The following is a 19,112-nucleotide window of genomic DNA, read 5'->3' on the forward strand; positions in this document are numbered from 1 at the left end:
GAACTGCAAAGCTCTGATAAGCCAGGTTTGAGCCACATTATCAACACTTAAGCCCATGGATTGAGCTTGGGCAAGGAATGTTTTCCCAAAACAAAACTTGTGAAGGGGATAGCAGAGGTGTAGAAGGTCTAGTTGCTGGCATGTAAAAGAATAAATGTGTACCATACAGCAGAAGTTATTCCCAAATGTTAGGTCATATTGGACATACACTTACTCGTGACTAAATATCCTCAAGTTGCAAAATTCACAAGAATAAACAGATCTTTGGGAAAAAGGAAATAGTAATAATTGTCATCTTCAATACTTACTACAGTAGTTGGGATTTTAAATGTATGCTGTCTCATGTTAACATTAAATACTACCATCAGAAAAAATAATCACATTGATGAATTCCAAATGGTTTTTGAGGAGATAATATTATGAAAAGACTCATATAATTGATCTGAAAGCATATTTTCTTTACTGGAAGAGGAATTTTTCAAATGATTTATTACAAAAACATGAAATTGCTGCATTTTATTTTTATACCACATAGGTAAAAGTGGCTATGGCCCTATCTGATCTTGTCATTTATACCAAAGCTGAGAAGTTCATAAGCTTTCAGCATTCAAGACTGTATCAGCAATTTAATGAAAGTAATTCTATTGGGGAGTCAGAAGCCCGAAAACTTTCAAAGTTGAAAGGTAAATTCTTATGATTCAAACAGATGAAGTGTTTAAACAACTTTAGTTCACTGCAAAGGTGTCAAGATTGGTCAGTGACATTTCTAAAACTATATTCTCATAAATTTTCAATGTATTTAATGTAATTAAAAAAGGCTATATGCCTCAAATCACAATAAGTGATTTCACAGAACTTGTTTAATTGACTTCTTTAAGTCCTGAGATTTTGATTGAGAATGTCCAGTGTGGACAGTTTTGTGGGTGGGGCCCTGGTGAGCTCTTTGTAGAGGAGAGTGATGAGTGACAAGGCTGCAGAGGTAGGCAGAGCCAAATCACAAGAAATGTGAACTTTGTCCTAAAATCAAAGGTGAACAGGATTGAAATCTCAGGAGTCACACCATCCCCTCTGTGTTTCTGAAGGATGCCTTTGAGAGCAGTGTAAAGGTGAGACTCCCTGTAGGGAGGAAATGATGAGGGCTCATGGTAGAGGGAGCCATGGTGAACTATGTGGACTCAGTAGGCACGTGAGGTAGACAATTAAATAGACCTAGAGGCTGTGTGTCCAAGGTGAGGGAGAAGGAGGACATAGCATCCACGCCAGGCTGCCAGATGGCTGTACAGAGTATGCACTGTCCCTTCACATCTTCAGTGGTACCGTTGGTCTCCGCATCTTTTCACTGTCTTCTGATTCTGAACCCGAGGTGGATTATTCTGTTGCTAGAGCCAAAGTTGCAACAAGGCCTTGGAAAGAGAATGGGAAGCTGACTCTACCCTATTCTCAGCCTTATATGGTGGGGGATAACCTGAACTTAAAAAGGCGGGGGGAAAGGGATGGGCAGTTAACTCAGCAGTCAAGTGACTCTCCAAATCCTTCTTAAAAAATGCAATCTACCATCCTGTGTAGAAACACCATGCAGGTGAATCAGCACCTGCAACTGACTCAAAACAGCTGTTGGCTGTTTGGAAATGCAGAGTCCGATATATTTGTTGGTTAACCTCTTTGGGCTGGCCACTGGCACCCAAGGGTTTTGAGGTATAATTCAGCTCATCTCTTCAAACTGACTCTGGATATTTTAGGGCCTTTTTGTTTGTTTTTTAAGCTGTAGATTATGACCAAAAATCAATTCAGTAAATCTGAACCACTACCGTTAAAATAACAGAGTAGAATAGGATGGAATAGAATAGAATAATGGAGATGCAATAAGAGTATTATTTTATGAAATAATTATGTGTGTGTGTTGTGTGTTGGGTGTGATATAAGATATATTTCTTACTGTGAGTATTGTCAACCGAGTTTGAATTTGAATGACCTACTTTGCTAGTCTCTAGTCTTTCAAATTATTGGATAATTTTTGTTGTTTCTCAAGGGGACAAGCCCTCTGGGCACAGCAAAAGTTGTTATAATTCTCTCATTCTCATTGTATTAGACACTTGCTCAAAATTTGAAAAGGCACTGGGCAGTTCTGAGTAGAGTCATAAAGTGCAGCATCGCCATTTCTTTGGAGAGAGTATAGGGCATTTTTCTTGCACCAAAATCCAATGATAAATAATTAATGATGTGGGCAAAGGTGTACTCTAAGATAATGTCCATCATTATTTTTTAAAATTTTTTAGAAGATTTTATTTATCTATTTGGGAGAGAGAAAGGGAGAGAGAGAGAACACGTGGGGGGAGGGGGGAGGGAGAAGCAGGATCCCTGTGGAGCAGGAAGCCTGATGCAGGACTTGGTCCCAGGATCATGACCTGAGCTGAAGGCAGATGCTTAACCGACTGAGCCACCCAGGCACCCAGAATGTCCATTATTATTAAAAACTTAAATGTTACTAATTATATAATGCAGAAAAATAAGAAACAACTATTTATATGCATGGATACTTTTCAGTCATTTAAAAATAATGTAGTAGGTGAATAGTATTGAAATGGAATGATTTTTTATGTTATTTTTAAGTAAAAGAAAAGGAAGTTTATAAAAGGGAACAAACAATATGATTCAATTAAAAAATAAGAATATACCTATGACAATAGAGTGGAAAGATATATACCAAGAGGTTACTGGTTATTAATTAAGTGATGAGATTATATATAGTTTTATTTCTTATTTTTTATTTGATTTTCTCATTTATCTAAGATGAACATAAATTGCATTTATAGTAACATAGTGTGTTTAATTTCTAAAGGTCAATTTCAGAAGTAACTAGATCATATTATGTTAAGGGTCTTTAGTGATCATGCATGTTTATCACTTTGTAGATAGGAAAAATTAAGATCCAGAAGAGTATACATCTTACCAAAAGATAAATACCTTGCTTAGGGCTGGATAAGGGATCATGATAGTTGGACAACATGGTGCCTTTATACATGAGTAGCTTCAAAATAAACTTTCTCTCAAGGAGTGTATAACTTCTAAAATTGAGAGCTGATGAAATTGATTATAATTATTAACTTCAGTAATTATAATTTCTTTACTTGACAATGCTTCCTAAAGAATAGTATGTGGAATGAGGGTGGCATCAATTCAATTCCAGTTTGACCAGCAAATGTAGTGGGCCCCAGGCAGTAACCATTTCTCCCAATACTGGTCACCATATTAGCAGGAGTAGTTGTGGGAACAGGACCTGCTTAGTGAAAGAATAAAAGCCTCGGAGAAACACGAAATCTATGTTGAAAAATTTGAAGGGTGTCCAATGGTAAAGGGTACAAATGAGTTTTGAATCTCAAGTGATTTAGATAGAACATATATAAATAGAAACTTATAAAAATAGATAAGTAGAAACATAAAAAATAGAGAAACAAATGGACTGTGTGTGTGTGTGTTATAAGTATAGACCTTATCTCAGTAAGGGAAATATTTGAAAATAATCAGAACTACAGTAGTCCCCTTATCCATGGGAGACACATTCCAAGACCCCCAGTGGATGCCTGACACTGTGGAGTACTGAATCCTATATATACTATGTTTTTTTGTTTTGTTTTGTTTTAGGATTTTACTTATTTATTTGACAGAGAGAGACACCGCGAGGGAGGGAACACAAGAGGGGGAGTGGGAGAGGGAGAAGCAGGCTTCCTGCGGAGCAGGGAGCCCATTGCGGTGCTCAATCCCAGGACCCCGGGATCATGACTTGAGTCAAAGGCAGATGCTCAACGACTGAGCCACCCAGGCGCCCCTAGGTTTTTTTTTATTATACATATATATGTATGATAAATTTAATTTATAAGTTAGGCACAGAGATTGACAACAATAACTAATAATGAAATAGAACAGTGGTAACAATATACTGTAATAAAACTTATGTGAATGTGATCTCTCTCAAAAATATCTTATTGCACTTCACTTACCCTTCTTGTGATTATGTGAGATGCTAAAATGTCTACCTGATGAGATGAGATGAGATGAATGATACATGCGTTGTGATGCATTGTTAGAGTACTAGCAAACTTCTGGTGATTTGTCAGAAGTAGGATCATCTGCTTCAGATCCTGGTTGATTGTAGGTAATTGAGACCACCAGAAGCAAAACCACGGATAAAGGGGGACTGCTGTACTGGGAGGTAGCAAATTCTCTTTCAATGGAGAGATGCAAACAGAGATTGAAGGAATTTTGAGGGAAGATGCTGTGGTGGTTAGGGTTGGGAGCTGAACTGAATAACTTTAACATCCCTTTGAACCTTAATAACCTGTTGGTTATTCAACTGGATTAATTTGGATGGCATTATATATCTTTATATGACTTACATGTGATTCTGCCCTAACGCAAAAACCAAAGTAAAAAAAAAAAGACAAAATGGAGAAAGATGCAACTTTTGTTTTAAAACATGATTGCATTTTATTTGGAAATTTTATATATTCTTATGTAAAAGTGAGATTAATTTGGGTGTGAAAACAAATATATTAATCATTTTTTCTCAAGTGAATGATTAATATACATAAAATTGTATAATAAAAAATTATTAACTTCTCAGTAACAGTGAATTACACTGTCAAACAAAGGCATGGATTTATTTTGATTTCCATGAATTGCAGATATTTTTGCTAAGAAATACGTATCAAAAGTACTGAAACAATTGTAGAATTATATAATATATAGAAGCATAGTAGTTATTTAATTATTTGAAATCTTTCACAATGTTCTCATATATATGTTTTTAGGCCACGAGTTTATTCTTCACACCAGCAAGTTCATTACCAGAATTTATCCCAAAGCAACAAGAGCAGACTCCTCTAATTTTAATCCTCAAGAATTTTGGAATATAGGTTGTCAAATGGGTATGTTATATAGAATAGTGAGTTTCTGCAAAAATAAGATAAAATAAGTTCATTTTGTGAATTAATGAAAGATTTATGAAAAGTTTCCCAAGTAGATTTTTTTGGCCCTGGGTGTTTTAGGGTCAGGCAATAATGATGAATCATTAGTTTCAAGAGCTGAAGTTATTCCTAAATGGGTCAGAGAGGTTAACTCTAAGTGAGGGTTAGGCGCATGGAAGTTAAATTCATGAAGAGTTGGCATTGGAAGTGTAGGAAGAGAAAAAAGACATCGAAATGGACGTAAGAGGACAGTGAATATCAAATCCTTTGCTTGAAAGATTTGCTAAGGGCCTCTTTCAATCAAGGGACTTCTTCCTTTTATACTTTATACCAGCTTCTGCCTTCACAGTATTGAAAAATGAATGAGATTTTGTGGCTCTGTTACTTGTCTTTACCAGACTCTCCCTATTCCAAACTGATTTGCTGTTACAGCACAGGCACTAACCAGTCAGAGGGTACCAGGTGTGAACCCCTCTGCCCCTGGCTCGCGGCAAGGCCCATCGGTTTGTGGAGGGAGGGAGAGAGTAGGGTTGGGATCGGTGGGTGAGGGGGTGTTAGGGGAGTGGAGGATGATACTGCATATAGTGGCTATTTACCAACCTCTACGGAGGGACTTCTATATTTTAACACCAATTATTGCTCTGCTTGTTTCCCACTTCCTCTTCAAGTGATGACAGTATCTCTTTGGGCCTGAAAATTTTAAATATACTCATGTCTTTTCTTCTGGCATTAAGTGTACTGATTTTCTCTATTCTCCTATTTCCTGAATGTCATCTGACCTGCACATTGCTATTCTGTAATCTATACTGTGTATCGTTTGGATGTTTAAACCAAAGCTATAAAATGATTTAAAAATTAAAACTCATCTTCATACATTAATATACACATAGCAGGAAGACATGTTTAAAAATCAGCAATTATTTGACTAATGATGCTCACTCTTAAAATGTTTGGACATATAAAATCCATGATTCGGTTTCAGTATATCTTTGAGCTGTGTTTCTTTAGATGTACCCTCTCTTTCCTGACAATATCAAAATACTTTTTTCTCACAGTGGCCTTAAATTTCCAGACCCCTGGTCTGCCTATGGATCTTCAAAATGGGAAATTTTTGGATAATGGTTGTTCTGGATATATCTTGAAACCACATTTCCTAAGAGATATTAAAACAGAGTTTAATCCAAATGAAACACCAAAAGACATTGATCCAGTTACACTTACGATAAGGGTAAGATGAATAACTTTCTTTTTCGGGGGGGTTACTATAGAAGCTAGAGAGTCTGCATTAATATTTTGAGTTTCACTGATTTCCTTTAATGTCCTTTAAATTTCTGTTCATCTTGGGGCGCCTGGGTGGCTCAGTCGTTAAATGTCTGCCTTCAGCTCAGGTCACGATCCCAGGGTCCTGGGATAGAGCCCAGCATGGGGCTCCCTGCTCGGCAGGAAGCCTGCTTCTCCCTCTCCCACTCCCCCTGCTTGTGTTCCCTCTCTCGCTCTCTCTCTATCTGTCAGATAAATAAATAAAATCTTTTAAAAAAATTTCTGTTCATCTTTTTCGGTATCGCTCCATATCTGAAAAATCTTTTTGTTGACTTTTTTGCATGAATGACTACCTGCTTGTGAATAGAAATATTGAGGCTGAAAGCTTCTCCTCTCCAAAGTCTATGTTATCCCATTGTCTTTAGGCATTTAATATTGTGATAGAGAAGTCTGAGTTCAGCCCACTAGTGTAGATATGCGACTCTCTCCCTCCTTAACTTTATAGAGTTTTACTAGAAAATTTTAGGAGCTCTTTGCTTTGTCATTAATCTCCAGAATTAGACTTTCACAGTTCCAGATTTTTGCCCCTTGTCTCTGAATATTCTTTGATTAGTATTTAGAAACCCAAAGTTATCCATATGCTTTTCTTGAGTATCTGCCTGCATGTTTACTAATTCCTGTCAACTCTATCACTGTCTCTTTTTTCCTGCCTTTGGTTTTTTTCCATATTTGATTTTATTCTTTACTGATTCTAATGTAGATATGAATTTTTCTCCTGCATTATCAGTTTCTCCCCTCCAATTTTTAGTTACCTCATACTGCTTCGTTTTTATTTCTGTCTGTATCCTATCCAGCATCCTTCCCCACCCCTCCAACCCCTGTCTTCTTAGATTGTGTGTGATTTTATTGGGAGCAAAAGTATTTGTCTAAAATTTATTGTTTCCAAAAAGTATAGACTTTCTGAAAACTTTCTTATTTTTCTATAACTTAAGTGCTCTATTTATTTCCTTTTTTAAAAATGTCCCTGAATCTTCTGAAAAGCCCTTAGCTTTTTTCTCTCCACTTAGTTATAAGCAATTCTATTCTATTTTTTAAAAGATTTTATTTATTTATTTATTTATTTATTTATTTATTTATTTATTTATTTGACAGAGAGAGAGACAGCGAGAGAAAGAACACCATCAGGGAGAGTGGGAGAGGGTGAATCAGGCTTCTCGCTGAGCAGGAAGCCCGATGTGGGGCTCGGTCAGGACCCTGGGATCATGACCTTAGCCGAAGGCAGACGCTTAACCCATTGAGCCACCCAGGCACCCCAGCAATTCTATTTTAGATTGTATCTACAAACCTGTGGTTTGTAATAAATTGGGTGGGTAGGGCTCTTTGGTCCCTCTCTTGGTTTAGCTGATTGCTCCTAGAACCGTATGAACCGTTTCAGATTCTGTTCTGGAATTTTGGTACTTGTATTGCTGTCCCTGGCGAGGATTTTTGTGTTTGCTGTTCTGATTGAGGGAGTGTTTCTGGCTGTCCTGGCTGGTGGGAGCTTCCCTGCTCTGGCGCCCTGGTGGTCAGAGTGCAGGAGATGCTCTAACCCAGACTGCAGGAGATGTTCTAACCCAGACTGCATGCCCTTCATAAGCCTTCCTCTCTCGGCTCCTTCCTCTACTGTCCTGATGTCACAGGACTTGGGGGACCACTTTCATCCACTTCTGGCCCTAGCCTTTTTGTCCTGGCTGAGAATGGAGATTTAAGAGTCTTCCAGAGATTAACGTGGAAAGAGAGTAGAGCAAAGTTGAATGAGAAAGAAATGATCTCAGCCCCTGAGAGAAACAGTACCAGTGAAGTATGTAGCTGACTTTTTCCTTGGTTTTTAGGGATTTTGTGACTCTAAATTTTTTTTAAAGATTTTATTTATTTAAGAGAGCTAGAGAGTGTAAGCAAGGGGGTGGGGGAGAGGGATAAGCAGACTCCGTGCTGAACACAGAGCCTGACATGGGGCTCGATCCCACAAACCTGAGATCGTGACCTGAGCCAAAATCAAGAGTGGATGCTTAACTGACTCTGCTACCCACACGCCCTGGATTTTGTGACTTTAAAAGTAGGGACATATAGGGTAGAAAAGTAGGGGCATATAGTAGAAATTGCCTCCAGCACTGGGTGCTGCCCCAAATCAATTAGTTGGCACTCTTTCTAGGATCAGCAAAATATTCTCCATTAAGCTTACTTTGCAAATATTATCGTAACTTTGGCATTTTTTATTTTTTATTTTTTTAAGATTTTATTTATTTATTTGAGAGAGAGAGAGGGAGAGCACAGGGAAAAGCAGACTCCCCGATGAGCAGAGAACCTGATGTGGGACTCAATCTCAGGATCCTGGGACCCTGACCTGAGCCGAAGGCAGCCAGCCGCTTAACCGACTGAGCCGCCCAGGGGCCCTTTTTATTGTATTTTTTTAATACAAAAATTTAAAAGATTAATAACTTTTTCTTTTACTTTTTGGTTATGATATAAGCTAGAAAGTATACATTAATATTTTAAGTTCCATTGACTTCCTTTAGGGCCTTTAAATTTCTGTTGATCTCTTTAGCCCCTATAAGGTGGGGGGTATTTCAACGTTTTTCCACAATTGTACCAGTGTCTCCCTGTTGTTTTTTTGTGTGAATGAAAAAACACGAAAGGCTACATTGTTCTATACACCTAATCTAGTCATTGTAGTAGCTGTTCTAGTGAGAAAAAGGGATGATTCAGCCACTTTGTATGGTCCCCTCCTACTCCTCACAAATCTCCTTGCTGTGCGTCTGGGGTTTTCCTCTCTCCCTCTCTCTCTCTCTTTTTTTCTCTTCTTCCCAGGTGATTCTTCCTTTCTCAAATATGTGGGCTCCTTTACTCTACTGCCTCTGAAGTATTTATGTTGTTAAGGCACTCTTTTTTAAAAAATTTTTAATTTAAATTCAATTTAGTTAACATATAGGCTATTATTAGTTTCAGGGGTAAAATTTAGTGACTCATCAGTTGCATATAACACCCAGTGCTCATTACATCACATGCCCTGCTTACTGCCTGTCACCCAGTTATCCCATTCCCCCACTCACCTCCTCTCCAGCAACCCCCAGTTTGTTTCCCAGAGTTGAGACTTTTATGGTTTGCCACCCTCTCTGTTTTTAATCTTATTTTATTTTTTCCCTTCCCCTTTGTTCATCTGTTTTGCTCCTTAAATTGCACATGAGTGAAATCATATGGTATTTGTCTTTCTTTGACTTATTTCGCTTAGCATAGTACCCTCTAGTCCATACGTGTTGCTGCAAATGGCAAGAGTTCATTCTTTTTGATGGATGAGTAGTATTCCATTGTATATATGTGTGTATGTATCCATATAAATATGGATACATAAAAGTAAGCATATATATGTATATGTGTGTATATATATATGTATATATATACCACTTTTTCTTTGTCCATTCATCTGTCGGTGGACATCTGGGCTCTTTCCATAGTTTGGCTATTGTGGACACTGCTACTATAAACATTGGGGTGCATGTGTCCCTTCGAATCACTACTTTTGTATCCTTTGGATAAATACCTAGAAGTGCAATTGCTGGATCATAGGTAGTTCTATTTTTAACTTTTTTAGGAACCTCCATATTGCTTTCCAGAGTGGCTGCATCAACTTGCACTCCCACCAAGAGTGCAAGAGGGTTTCCCTTTCTCCGCATCCCCACCAACATCTCTTGTTTCCTGACTTGTTAATCTTAGCCATTCTGACCAGTGTGAGGCGATATCTTGTGGTTTTGATTTGTATTTCCTTGATGCCAAGTGATGTAGAGCATTTTTTCATGTGTCTGTTAGGCTAAGGCTTTCTCTTAATCCTTATCTCAAACTAAATATTCTCCTTGTGTCCTTTTATATACATTCATGGTTTCAACTACCAAGAGTGCTCAAATCTTCAATCTGACTTCATTTCTGGAATGTAAAGACATATTTTAAATATCCTACTTAACATCCTTACCTGTTTAATCCTTGTTCTGTCAAGCTTAACATATTAAAAGCTGAACGTCCCTTCCTAGTCTAATCTTATTTTCTTTAAATGTCAATGATCTCCATCGAATTCATTGTGTCAATTAATTCAGGCTAGAAAATTGGGAAGCATTCCTCTCTTCCACATCTGTCACTTCCCATGTCCCATCTCTAAATTTTATTAATTAGAAATGTCATCCTTACCCAATCCCTTGGTCTGATGCCATTTGCCACTGACCCCCCTCCCCCTTTTTTAAAGGAATTTGTTACCTGTCATTACATTTATTCTTTTGGCCTCCTAAGGGTTTTTCACATAGCCTGTCTCAGTTCTGATTCATCTTCCCCAAATTGCCCAGAGACATTGTGCCCCACTGCTAATCTCATCGTGCCTACTTAATGTTTCTTTGGGTGTCCTGCTTGCTTTCTTAGTCAGGGCTTAGCCTAATTCTCTAGGCTCTTCTCTCTCCACGTCTAGTCTTGCACCTTATTCTGTAACCATATGACACCTCCACGCATTACATATGCTTTTTCATTTGACTGGGTCATTCTTCCATCCTTCACCTTCCTGTTGCATTCAGACTCATTTTTCAAGACTTAAGGATCACTTCTTTTCAGAAGTCTTTTTTTCCTACACTAAAATAGTTAGGCTTCTTTTTGTAGTTTTGTTTTTCCATAACACCCTATACCATAATATGTATTATACAGGTATGCATCAGAGATATTGCAGGTTTGGTTCCAGACCACCACAATAGAGTGAATATCACAATAAAGCAAGCCAAATGAACTTTTTGGTTTCCCAGAGCATATGAAAGTTATGTTTATACTATAGTCTATTAAATGTGCAATAGTATAATGTCTAAAAAAAACAATGTACATACCTTAATTAAAAATACTTAGTCACTAAAAAGTGCTAACCATCATCTGAGCTTTGAGTGAGTCACAGTCTTTTGGCTGGTAGAAGGTCTTGCCTGGATGTGGATGGCTGCTGACTGATCAGGGTGGTGGTTGCTCAAGGTCAGGGTGGCTGTGGTACCATTTGTCAACTACGTTGATGTGGTCTTCTAAATCCTTTGTTGTCATTTCGACAATCATCACAGCATCTTCACCAGGAGTAGATCTCAGCTCAAGAAATCACTTTCTTTGCTCATCCACCAGAAGCAACTCCACATCTGTTCAAGTTTGACCATGAGATTGGAGTAATTCAGTCACATCTTCGGGCTCCAATTCTGACTGTAGTTCTCTTGCTCTCTCCACCCCATCTGCAGTCAGAACACACACATGTATTAGTGTGCTGTCTTATATGCGCATGGTTCGTGGCACCTCCAAACAATTACAACAGTAACATCAAAGGTCACTGATCGCAGATCCCCATAATAAATATAATAATAGCGAAAAAGTTCAAAATACTGTGAGAATTACCAAAATGTGACAGAGAAACATGCAGTGGGTAACTGCTGTTGAAAAAAATGGTGCCCATAGAATTGCTCAATGCAGAATTGCCACAAACCCTCAGTTTGTAAAAAAATGCAATATCTGCAAAATAGAGTAAAACAAAGCTTGATAACATGAGGTATGTCTGTACTCATTTATTTACTTGGACTTGTCTTTCTCCCCCCGGCTTGTCTGAAGGCCCTGGAAGGATAAAGACTGTGTTTTGTTCAAGTCTTATCAGTGTCTGACACAAAGTATATGCTCAATATATGTAAGTTAATCGAATGATTTCTTTTGCAAGTTAGGAATAGTAAGGAGAACAGATGTGCTCTTTTATTGAGAAAGCAAAGAGAGAAGGTAGCTAGTATGCACAGATGTTTACAAATGCCACCTGTTTGTTTCTGAAGGGTCTCATATGGGGATGTAAGTGGCATATAGGGATGTAGGTAATAAAACAGGCAGGATTAATGATTTTCCCGGCCAACTGCTGCCATAGCCATGTGGGTCCTTCTCTCTTGCTTTGATTGTCCTGGAGAGCTTTGAATCCAACTTGTACAAATTGTGGAAGGCATGACTGGGGAATCAAAAGACCTAGTTTTACCATTAGCTTACGTCCTTGATGAAGACATTTCAGCATTTCTGGTTTAATCTCTGTCATCTGCAAATTATGAGTTTTGGATTAGGTCAATCATTCTCAAACTTATAAATACGATACAACCATTTTCTAAGTTCAAAATCTTATGCATAAGGCCAATAGATGAAAGCAGAGGTACTCTAGTTGACCATCAAGGGTTTTCTTTTTGACATCTATCTCCGTGGTGGCCCCTGGAAGGGCTCTGTGACTCAGAGTGTAAAAAGTATTTGAATAATAGACTCTAAATTCTTTTTCAGTTCTCATATTCAATTATTATTATTTTTTTGTCAGCCAATTTTTTTTTTTTTTTGACACAAGGTGCACCAAAGCCGAAACTTCTCCATATTGGTAAGGGTCAATTACCTGCAGAGGAGATACTCAGCTGGGAGGCTCTGGTATCAGTGTACTTATTGATTATGACCAATGTTCCAACTACCCTGATGTCTAATTAGGCTGATTGATCAATGCCCATTTCATAGTTGTTGTTAAATATTTACATAGTCACTCTGGTTTCCAGCTAATGTTATAATGTGTGGATGTAGGAAAGGAAAAATTATACATTGGCACTTCTTCTGTTTCTTTTTTTTTCTCTTCCTTTCTTCTTTCCTTCTTCCTTTCTTTTTTTTTTCCAAACAATTATTTATTTGTTCCTTTTTATTATAATCTTCAGAAATTGAAATTATGCCTGAATTTTTATATTAATACATTTTACAAATTAGTGCACTTTGAAATAGTGTTTTTTTGTTTGGACTTTGTTCCCTAAAGTAAGACAAAACTGCTTCAACAGCTAGTTTGACTAATACAAGGTTAAATGAAACTATTGTTAATTACTTTGTGTTCTTCTGATACCCAGTCCCTAATATACGTATGAAATCATTGATTTTGTCGGATTCAAATTACTTACGATAATACTGACAATAATAGACAATATAAAATTTTATCATAAATTATCCAAACATAAATTATACTATCAAAAAAATACTGTTATAGGAAAATTATGCAGTGTTTTTTCTTACATTTCAGAAGTACTATTAATATTGTTTCTAATTTTTAGCTGTTTACATACAGTATGAATTTCAAGATAGTTCATGTTTTCAGAGTAATTCAAGCTGAATTACAGTAGACAATGATTATAACAATACTTTTAAGCAATGCCTTATAACGACCATAACAAAGACTTTAAAAATTAAAAAAAATGTTGAACTATAAATCTCAGACAATGTGAATTTTACTATAACTATATATTAGTAAAATGGAATGATATAGACATATTCCTAGTATTCACCTACTGACACTTGAGGATAAGAGTTAAATTTTAAAATTCGTGTTATATTCTACTTTTAATTTTTTGTGGGAGCTGAGAGTCTCATTTTTTTGGAATACATATTTTATTTTGAAATTATGTGATTATGCAGTTTGATATCCTGCTAAATTTTTGCATTCAAATATTTTTGTGCAGCTCATCAGTGGTATCCAATTACCTCCCAGTAACCATTCATCATCTAACAAAGCTGACACAGTAGTGGTTCTAGAAATTTTTGGTGTTCCAAATGATCATGTGAAACGGCAGACTCGTGTAATTAAAAGAAATGGTGAGCTCCTAAAATATTTTTATTGAACTTCTACTAGGCTTCTTGTTGGAAAGCTTAAAATTTATCTAGTGATAGAGTTTTGAGACATCTTTATTATTCCTAAGGCAAGGGCTTTGAATTAGGTTTAAGGTGACCAGTGTTATATGCAGCCAAAACAATTTGATAGTGATTCAATGTGTTGTTTAGATATATTTTCAGATTACAGATACAAAAATTTATCTGACCTGAAAAATTACTATTTTTTCCCTTTGATGAAAATTCATGTTTCTTCCCATATTGCTGAATTAAAGGGACATTTTGATGGCTGCAAATCTACTTAGCTTCTAACCTTTGTGTAAAATAAAGAACGTATGATTATTCTGATATAGTATGTTACCCATTTTTATTTCACTGTTTGAATCATTTTAGATCAAAGGTCTGTGGCTTTTGGCTCTGGCTAAGGATGCCATAGAAACCTACTCATACAATATTTGGATTCATAATTCAGTCATTTTTGCCAGAAGGGAAATTTAGGAATGGAAGAAATGACTTGGGTAAGATTTTCAGTCCCAGCATCCTGTGATATTTTATATAATACGCTACTGACAGCGTCACATCTTCATTGAGGTTGAAATCATTAAGGATATTAAAGTGTAGATTCCTGGGATTGACCTTTAGTCAGGCTCATCTTGGAGGAGACCTAGGAACTGATTCTTGAGTCTAGAATCTTCTTTGGGTGGATATTCCCAAAGTAGAGTGGGCTTCACTTGTGAGTCTGGAAATATGTGCCAGGTTAAATGGCACCGATGGAAAAACAGGTGCAGTTGTATTAGTCTTTTTTTCCTTGGGTGATGATCTCCAATAATATCCACCATCTGCCCCTTGTACTGACACCCCAAATATTCCTCCAGTGTCCCCCTAGTGCAAAGGGTAGGAAAAAAGATGTGGGAAGTTTTGGCTACTTCATCCTAGGTTATCTATGGGAAGGGATATTGGTGATGACTCACTGCAGTGTTTGGCATGCCTTAGAGTTGAAGGCATACTACAATGGCGGTGTCACAAAATGGTAACTGCTTATGTCAGGAAGCTTATAGTACCCTATCTCTTGTTCTCTTCATCCCCTTACTTGAATCTTCATGACAAAATGCACAGAACATTTATTTATTCAATGCACCTCTCATAAGATGATTTTAGCTCCCATTAGAATTTAGATTATATCCCTGGGTTTTATGGAACTATTCCTACAGAAATTAAATTTGGTTTATCTAACAATAGATAGCCTGTTTTATTAGAATCCTGGTGATAAGTATCAAAAAAACTTAAAATCTCTGTTTATTAAACATATTACTATGTATGTTCTGATCAACTCTATTGTAGATAGTTCACAGTTTGGCATGAGAGATGAGATACAATAAAACGATTATGATAGAGTCATTAGTGTTTTAAGGAAAATATGAGAATTGTAGTGGAACAGGCAAATTTGGAGATGGTTCTTGGAGAATGAATAGAATTTTTTACAGAGATTGAGGATGAAGGCATTGAAGGCAAAAGGAATAATATGAGCCCTAAAACCTGGAGAAGACTAAATTCAAATATGCTAGGGAAAAATACAGAAATTTAATATGGGTGGAATACAGACAGGGTCCTTAAAGATTAGGATGAGATGAAATGAGAAAGTTATGTTGGGGACGGCCATGGAAAATTGTGAAAGCCATGATAAGATGTTAGGTAATTTCTTTTCTGTAGAAAATGAACAAAATTAAAACTCTTGAACAGGGATATAGCACTAACATTGTTGAGTTTTAGGGAGATTGTTTCTGCAGATTTGGTAGGAAGAAGTGTATGCCAGAGAAATGAGAAATACAAAATAGAGTCAGGATATGATTTCACGGCTAGAGGATGGGGGAATTCCAGTCAAAGAAGGCCCATGGCATCAGAAAAGGAGTGGAGGATGTATATGAGGAAGACTAGCAGGAATAAAAGTCTAGACAGCTGGACAAGAGGAATTCTAAGATGGCTTAGCTCCTAGAGTAATTGCAGTATAATAAGAGAAATGAGAGTCTGGAAGGAAAAAGATCACATTTGGATAAGGTGTGGAAGTAATTCTTCAGTTTTGGTCATGCCCGAGAAAACTATACTTGTAACTATCAAATTGTTATCCTGGTTTCCTTCCTTCCCTCCTTCCCTCCCTCCCCCCCTTTCTTTCCTTCCTTCCTTCCTTCCTCCCTCCTTTCTTCTTTTTTCCTTCCTTCTCTTCCTTCCTTCCCCTTTCTTTCTTTCTTTCTTTCTTTCTTCTTTCTTTCTTTTCTTTCTTTCTTTCTTTCTTTCTTTCTTTCTTTCTTTCTTTCTTTCTTTCTTTCTTTCTTTCTTTCTCTCTCTCTCTCTCTCTTTCTTTCTTTCTTTCTTTCTTTCTTCCTTCCTTCCTTTCTTTCTTTCTTTCTTCTTTCTTCCCTAAAAGGGTTTTCACATATAATACATATGATCTATGTGTGTATGTGTGTGTGAGAGTTTATAATGAAGTAGGGATAGAGGAGGAAGATAAATCAGAATTTTGTGCACATTTTAAAGAGTCTATAAATAATTGACACTGATATGAGGAAGTTGAGAAACAAGACAGAGGATCATAGGGAAGGGAGGAAAAAATGAAACAAAATGAAAGCAGAGAGGGAGACAAACCATGAGACTCTTAATCTCAGGAGACAAACTGAGGGTTGCTGGAGTGGTGGGGGTGGGAGGGATGGGGTGGCTGGGTGATGGACATTGGGGAGGGTATGTGCTATGGTGAGCACTGTGAATTTTGTAAGACTGATGAATTACGGACCTGTACCCCTGAAACAAATAATACATTATATGTTAATAAAAAAAATTAAAAAAAAAAGAATTGACTCCTGCACTCCGTGGAATTATTTCTTTTCTTAAGGAAAGGCAATACATTCATTATACCAGCATGAGTCAATTGGTTTAATATTTTCATGGGCATAGATTGCATCCTGGATTACTATCTGGTAAATGTGTGCTTGTGCCCACAGATGCACCACAGAAAACAGAAAATATAATTAGTCACAAATTCTTTCATACTTCTGGAAAGGTAACTCAAAGAACAAAACCTATCGACATAGCAAGCATAGCATTACCTTTGTACATGAAAGCAATACATATTATTTTTCTCTGAATCTAAATAAACTGTATATTTGATCTGGATGTGAATTTCTTGATTCCATTAAATTATGCTTAAGTATTGGATGATTTGGGTCATATTGTGACACAATTTGGATTTCTTATTTGGCAAGAGGTGGTTGTTTGGGATGATTATTTTGCTGGAGATCTAAATGACTCATCCACTTGGGACTTTAAAATGAGCACTTATCCAAAAGAAGGATCAAAGGCTGGCTTTGGAGCACTTAGCTCTCAGGCCAACAACTGTCTATGGAGCTCTTCCCATAATAGGAGCTCGTATAGAAAAATGATGTTATTTAACTCCTTTGTTAGAACAATGCCTAAACACAGCAGTCATATTGCCTAGTGATGAAATGTTTCTGCTCTGGAATCAGACTCCATTTGTTTGAATTCCTGTCCTGCCACTTAATGGCTGTGTGTGTGAAACCCTGAGGAAGTTATGTAACATCTTTCTGGCTCAGTTTTCTCATCTGTAAATGTGGATACTAATAACCCTGATGGGTTTGTTGTAAGGATGAAATGAGATTATCTACTTAAAGTTCTTATCATACTGCCCAGCAATACTAAAAACCCAATAATTTTTGTTACTGTTATTATTATTCCTTTCTCATTGGTTGCGTGAAAAATTTAAGTGCTCTAAAACATAAGCTGTTAATATTACTAAGTGTTGAAGAGAAAAATTTCAGAGAACAGATACCATGCATTACTCCCTAGAGATAGTGTCTATGATTCTTTGATGATATCTTCCTTTATATTTCAGCTTTTTGTCCAAGATGGAATGAAACATTCACATTCATTATTCAGGTGCCAGAATTGGCTCTGATACGTTTTGTTGTTGAAAATCAAGGTTTAATAACTGGAAATGAATTTCTTGGCCAATATACTTTACCAGTTCTATGCATGAACAAAGGTAATATTCCAAAAAGTAAGATGATTGTGCTAACAATTAGAACTTACATTTACCAAAGACACACATGTATACACTAAATAACTCTACCCATGACAGTCAGATGTAAAGGAAATTTTATGCATTGACACATATTTTCTCTCAGTGGTATATTCTAGAAACGTGTTCTCATATGGAAGGTGGGATTGTGGTTTGGGATCTCTAGGAAGATAAATTAGACAAACTTGGCATGGATGAGCATTTCTTTACATGGATCATCACTCTTTTGTTTCAATTAAGAGTAGTCATGACTACCACAAAGAAATAAAGCATGGGAATCAAAGAGAAGGGAAAAGCAATGACTCATTCTGCCAGCCCAAGAAGAGCCTGGGAGCCCAAGACCATTCTTTCTTGACTCTTTCAGAGCTGCCTTTATGTTGCAGTCACCTTGCAGGGGTGATTTATACTATTCCCCCAATTACCTTGTCTCAATGTGTTTACTTCTCTATCACCATCTGAGCTGTACATCGGAATCAGAGTCCTTCCGCAGCAGAAGGATGGTGGCCAATTTAGCACACTGCACTTTGAGGGAGGAGAAGTGTGAGCTGTGTGCTCAGTGTTAGGCAATAAGAAGTCAGAACAGAAACCAGATATTTTCTTTTTTCTAGGAAATTAATATACAAGCCGAATATAACTATGCAGTTATAGTTTTTACATACACTTAGCAAAGCTAGGTTCTTGGTAACACTATCGAGAACACTGCTGGTTTATTTTTATTGTCCTAATTAGATATGATTCCTTTTGCAGGTTACCGTCGTGTTCCTCTGTTTTCCAAAATGGGTGAGAGTCTTGAGCCGGCTGCACTGTTTATTTATGTGTGGTACGTCAGATAGCAACTAATAGTACCTGGCAGATCATTGGCTGTACATCGTAATAAAACAGCCAAAATGAACGTCTATACCTTTTTTCTTTTTTTAAAACATAAAGAAAAATGATTATTTACAAAAACAGAAATATTGAGCAAATTCCCCTTTAATATTCAAAATAGAACAGCGGAAAAAAAGAAAGCAAAACAGTTCAGAGGGTCCCGACAATGTGACTCTCTTGCAGCCCAGTTCTCCAGCCCGTCAGCTGCTGAGGCTGGTCTTGCAACTTGCTTGTAAATGAATAGAACTTAC

General features: G+C 37.0%; 1 protein-coding gene across 8 annotated transcripts in view; it reads left to right on the forward strand.

Moving 5' to 3' along the window:
• The window catches only part of PLCZ1 (phospholipase C zeta 1), a 50,194-nt gene extending 31,304 nt beyond the window's left edge, over nucleotides 1–18,890 (forward strand). For 6 of the 8 annotated variants that reach the window (XM_025879845.2, XM_073878024.1, XM_073878026.1 and 3 more), the window contains 6 exons: nucleotides 536–683; nucleotides 4,809–4,925; nucleotides 6,020–6,192; nucleotides 13,760–13,892; nucleotides 17,809–17,958; nucleotides 18,742–18,890. In XM_025879845.2, the coding sequence (XP_025735630.1) occupies nucleotides 536–683; nucleotides 4,809–4,925; nucleotides 6,020–6,192; nucleotides 13,760–13,892; nucleotides 17,809–17,958; nucleotides 18,742–18,827 (807 nt within the window). In that variant the 3' untranslated portion in view covers nucleotides 18,828–18,890. Of the gene's footprint in view, nucleotides 1–535; nucleotides 684–4,808; nucleotides 4,926–6,019; nucleotides 6,193–13,759; nucleotides 13,893–14,300; nucleotides 14,342–17,808; nucleotides 17,959–18,741 lie in introns of those variants that run through there. The other 2 variants (XM_073878023.1, XM_025879846.2) reach the window with 2 other exon arrangements.
• The last annotated feature ends 222 nt before the right edge of the window (nucleotides 18,891–19,112 follow it).

The sequence above is a fragment of the Callorhinus ursinus genome, unplaced genomic scaffold, assembly GCF_003265705.2.
Source record: "Callorhinus ursinus isolate GAN/ISIS: 27379988/994484 unplaced genomic scaffold, GSC_fseal_2.0 scaffold27, whole genome shotgun sequence".
NCBI classification, from domain to species: Eukaryota; Metazoa; Chordata; class Mammalia; order Carnivora; family Otariidae; genus Callorhinus; species Callorhinus ursinus.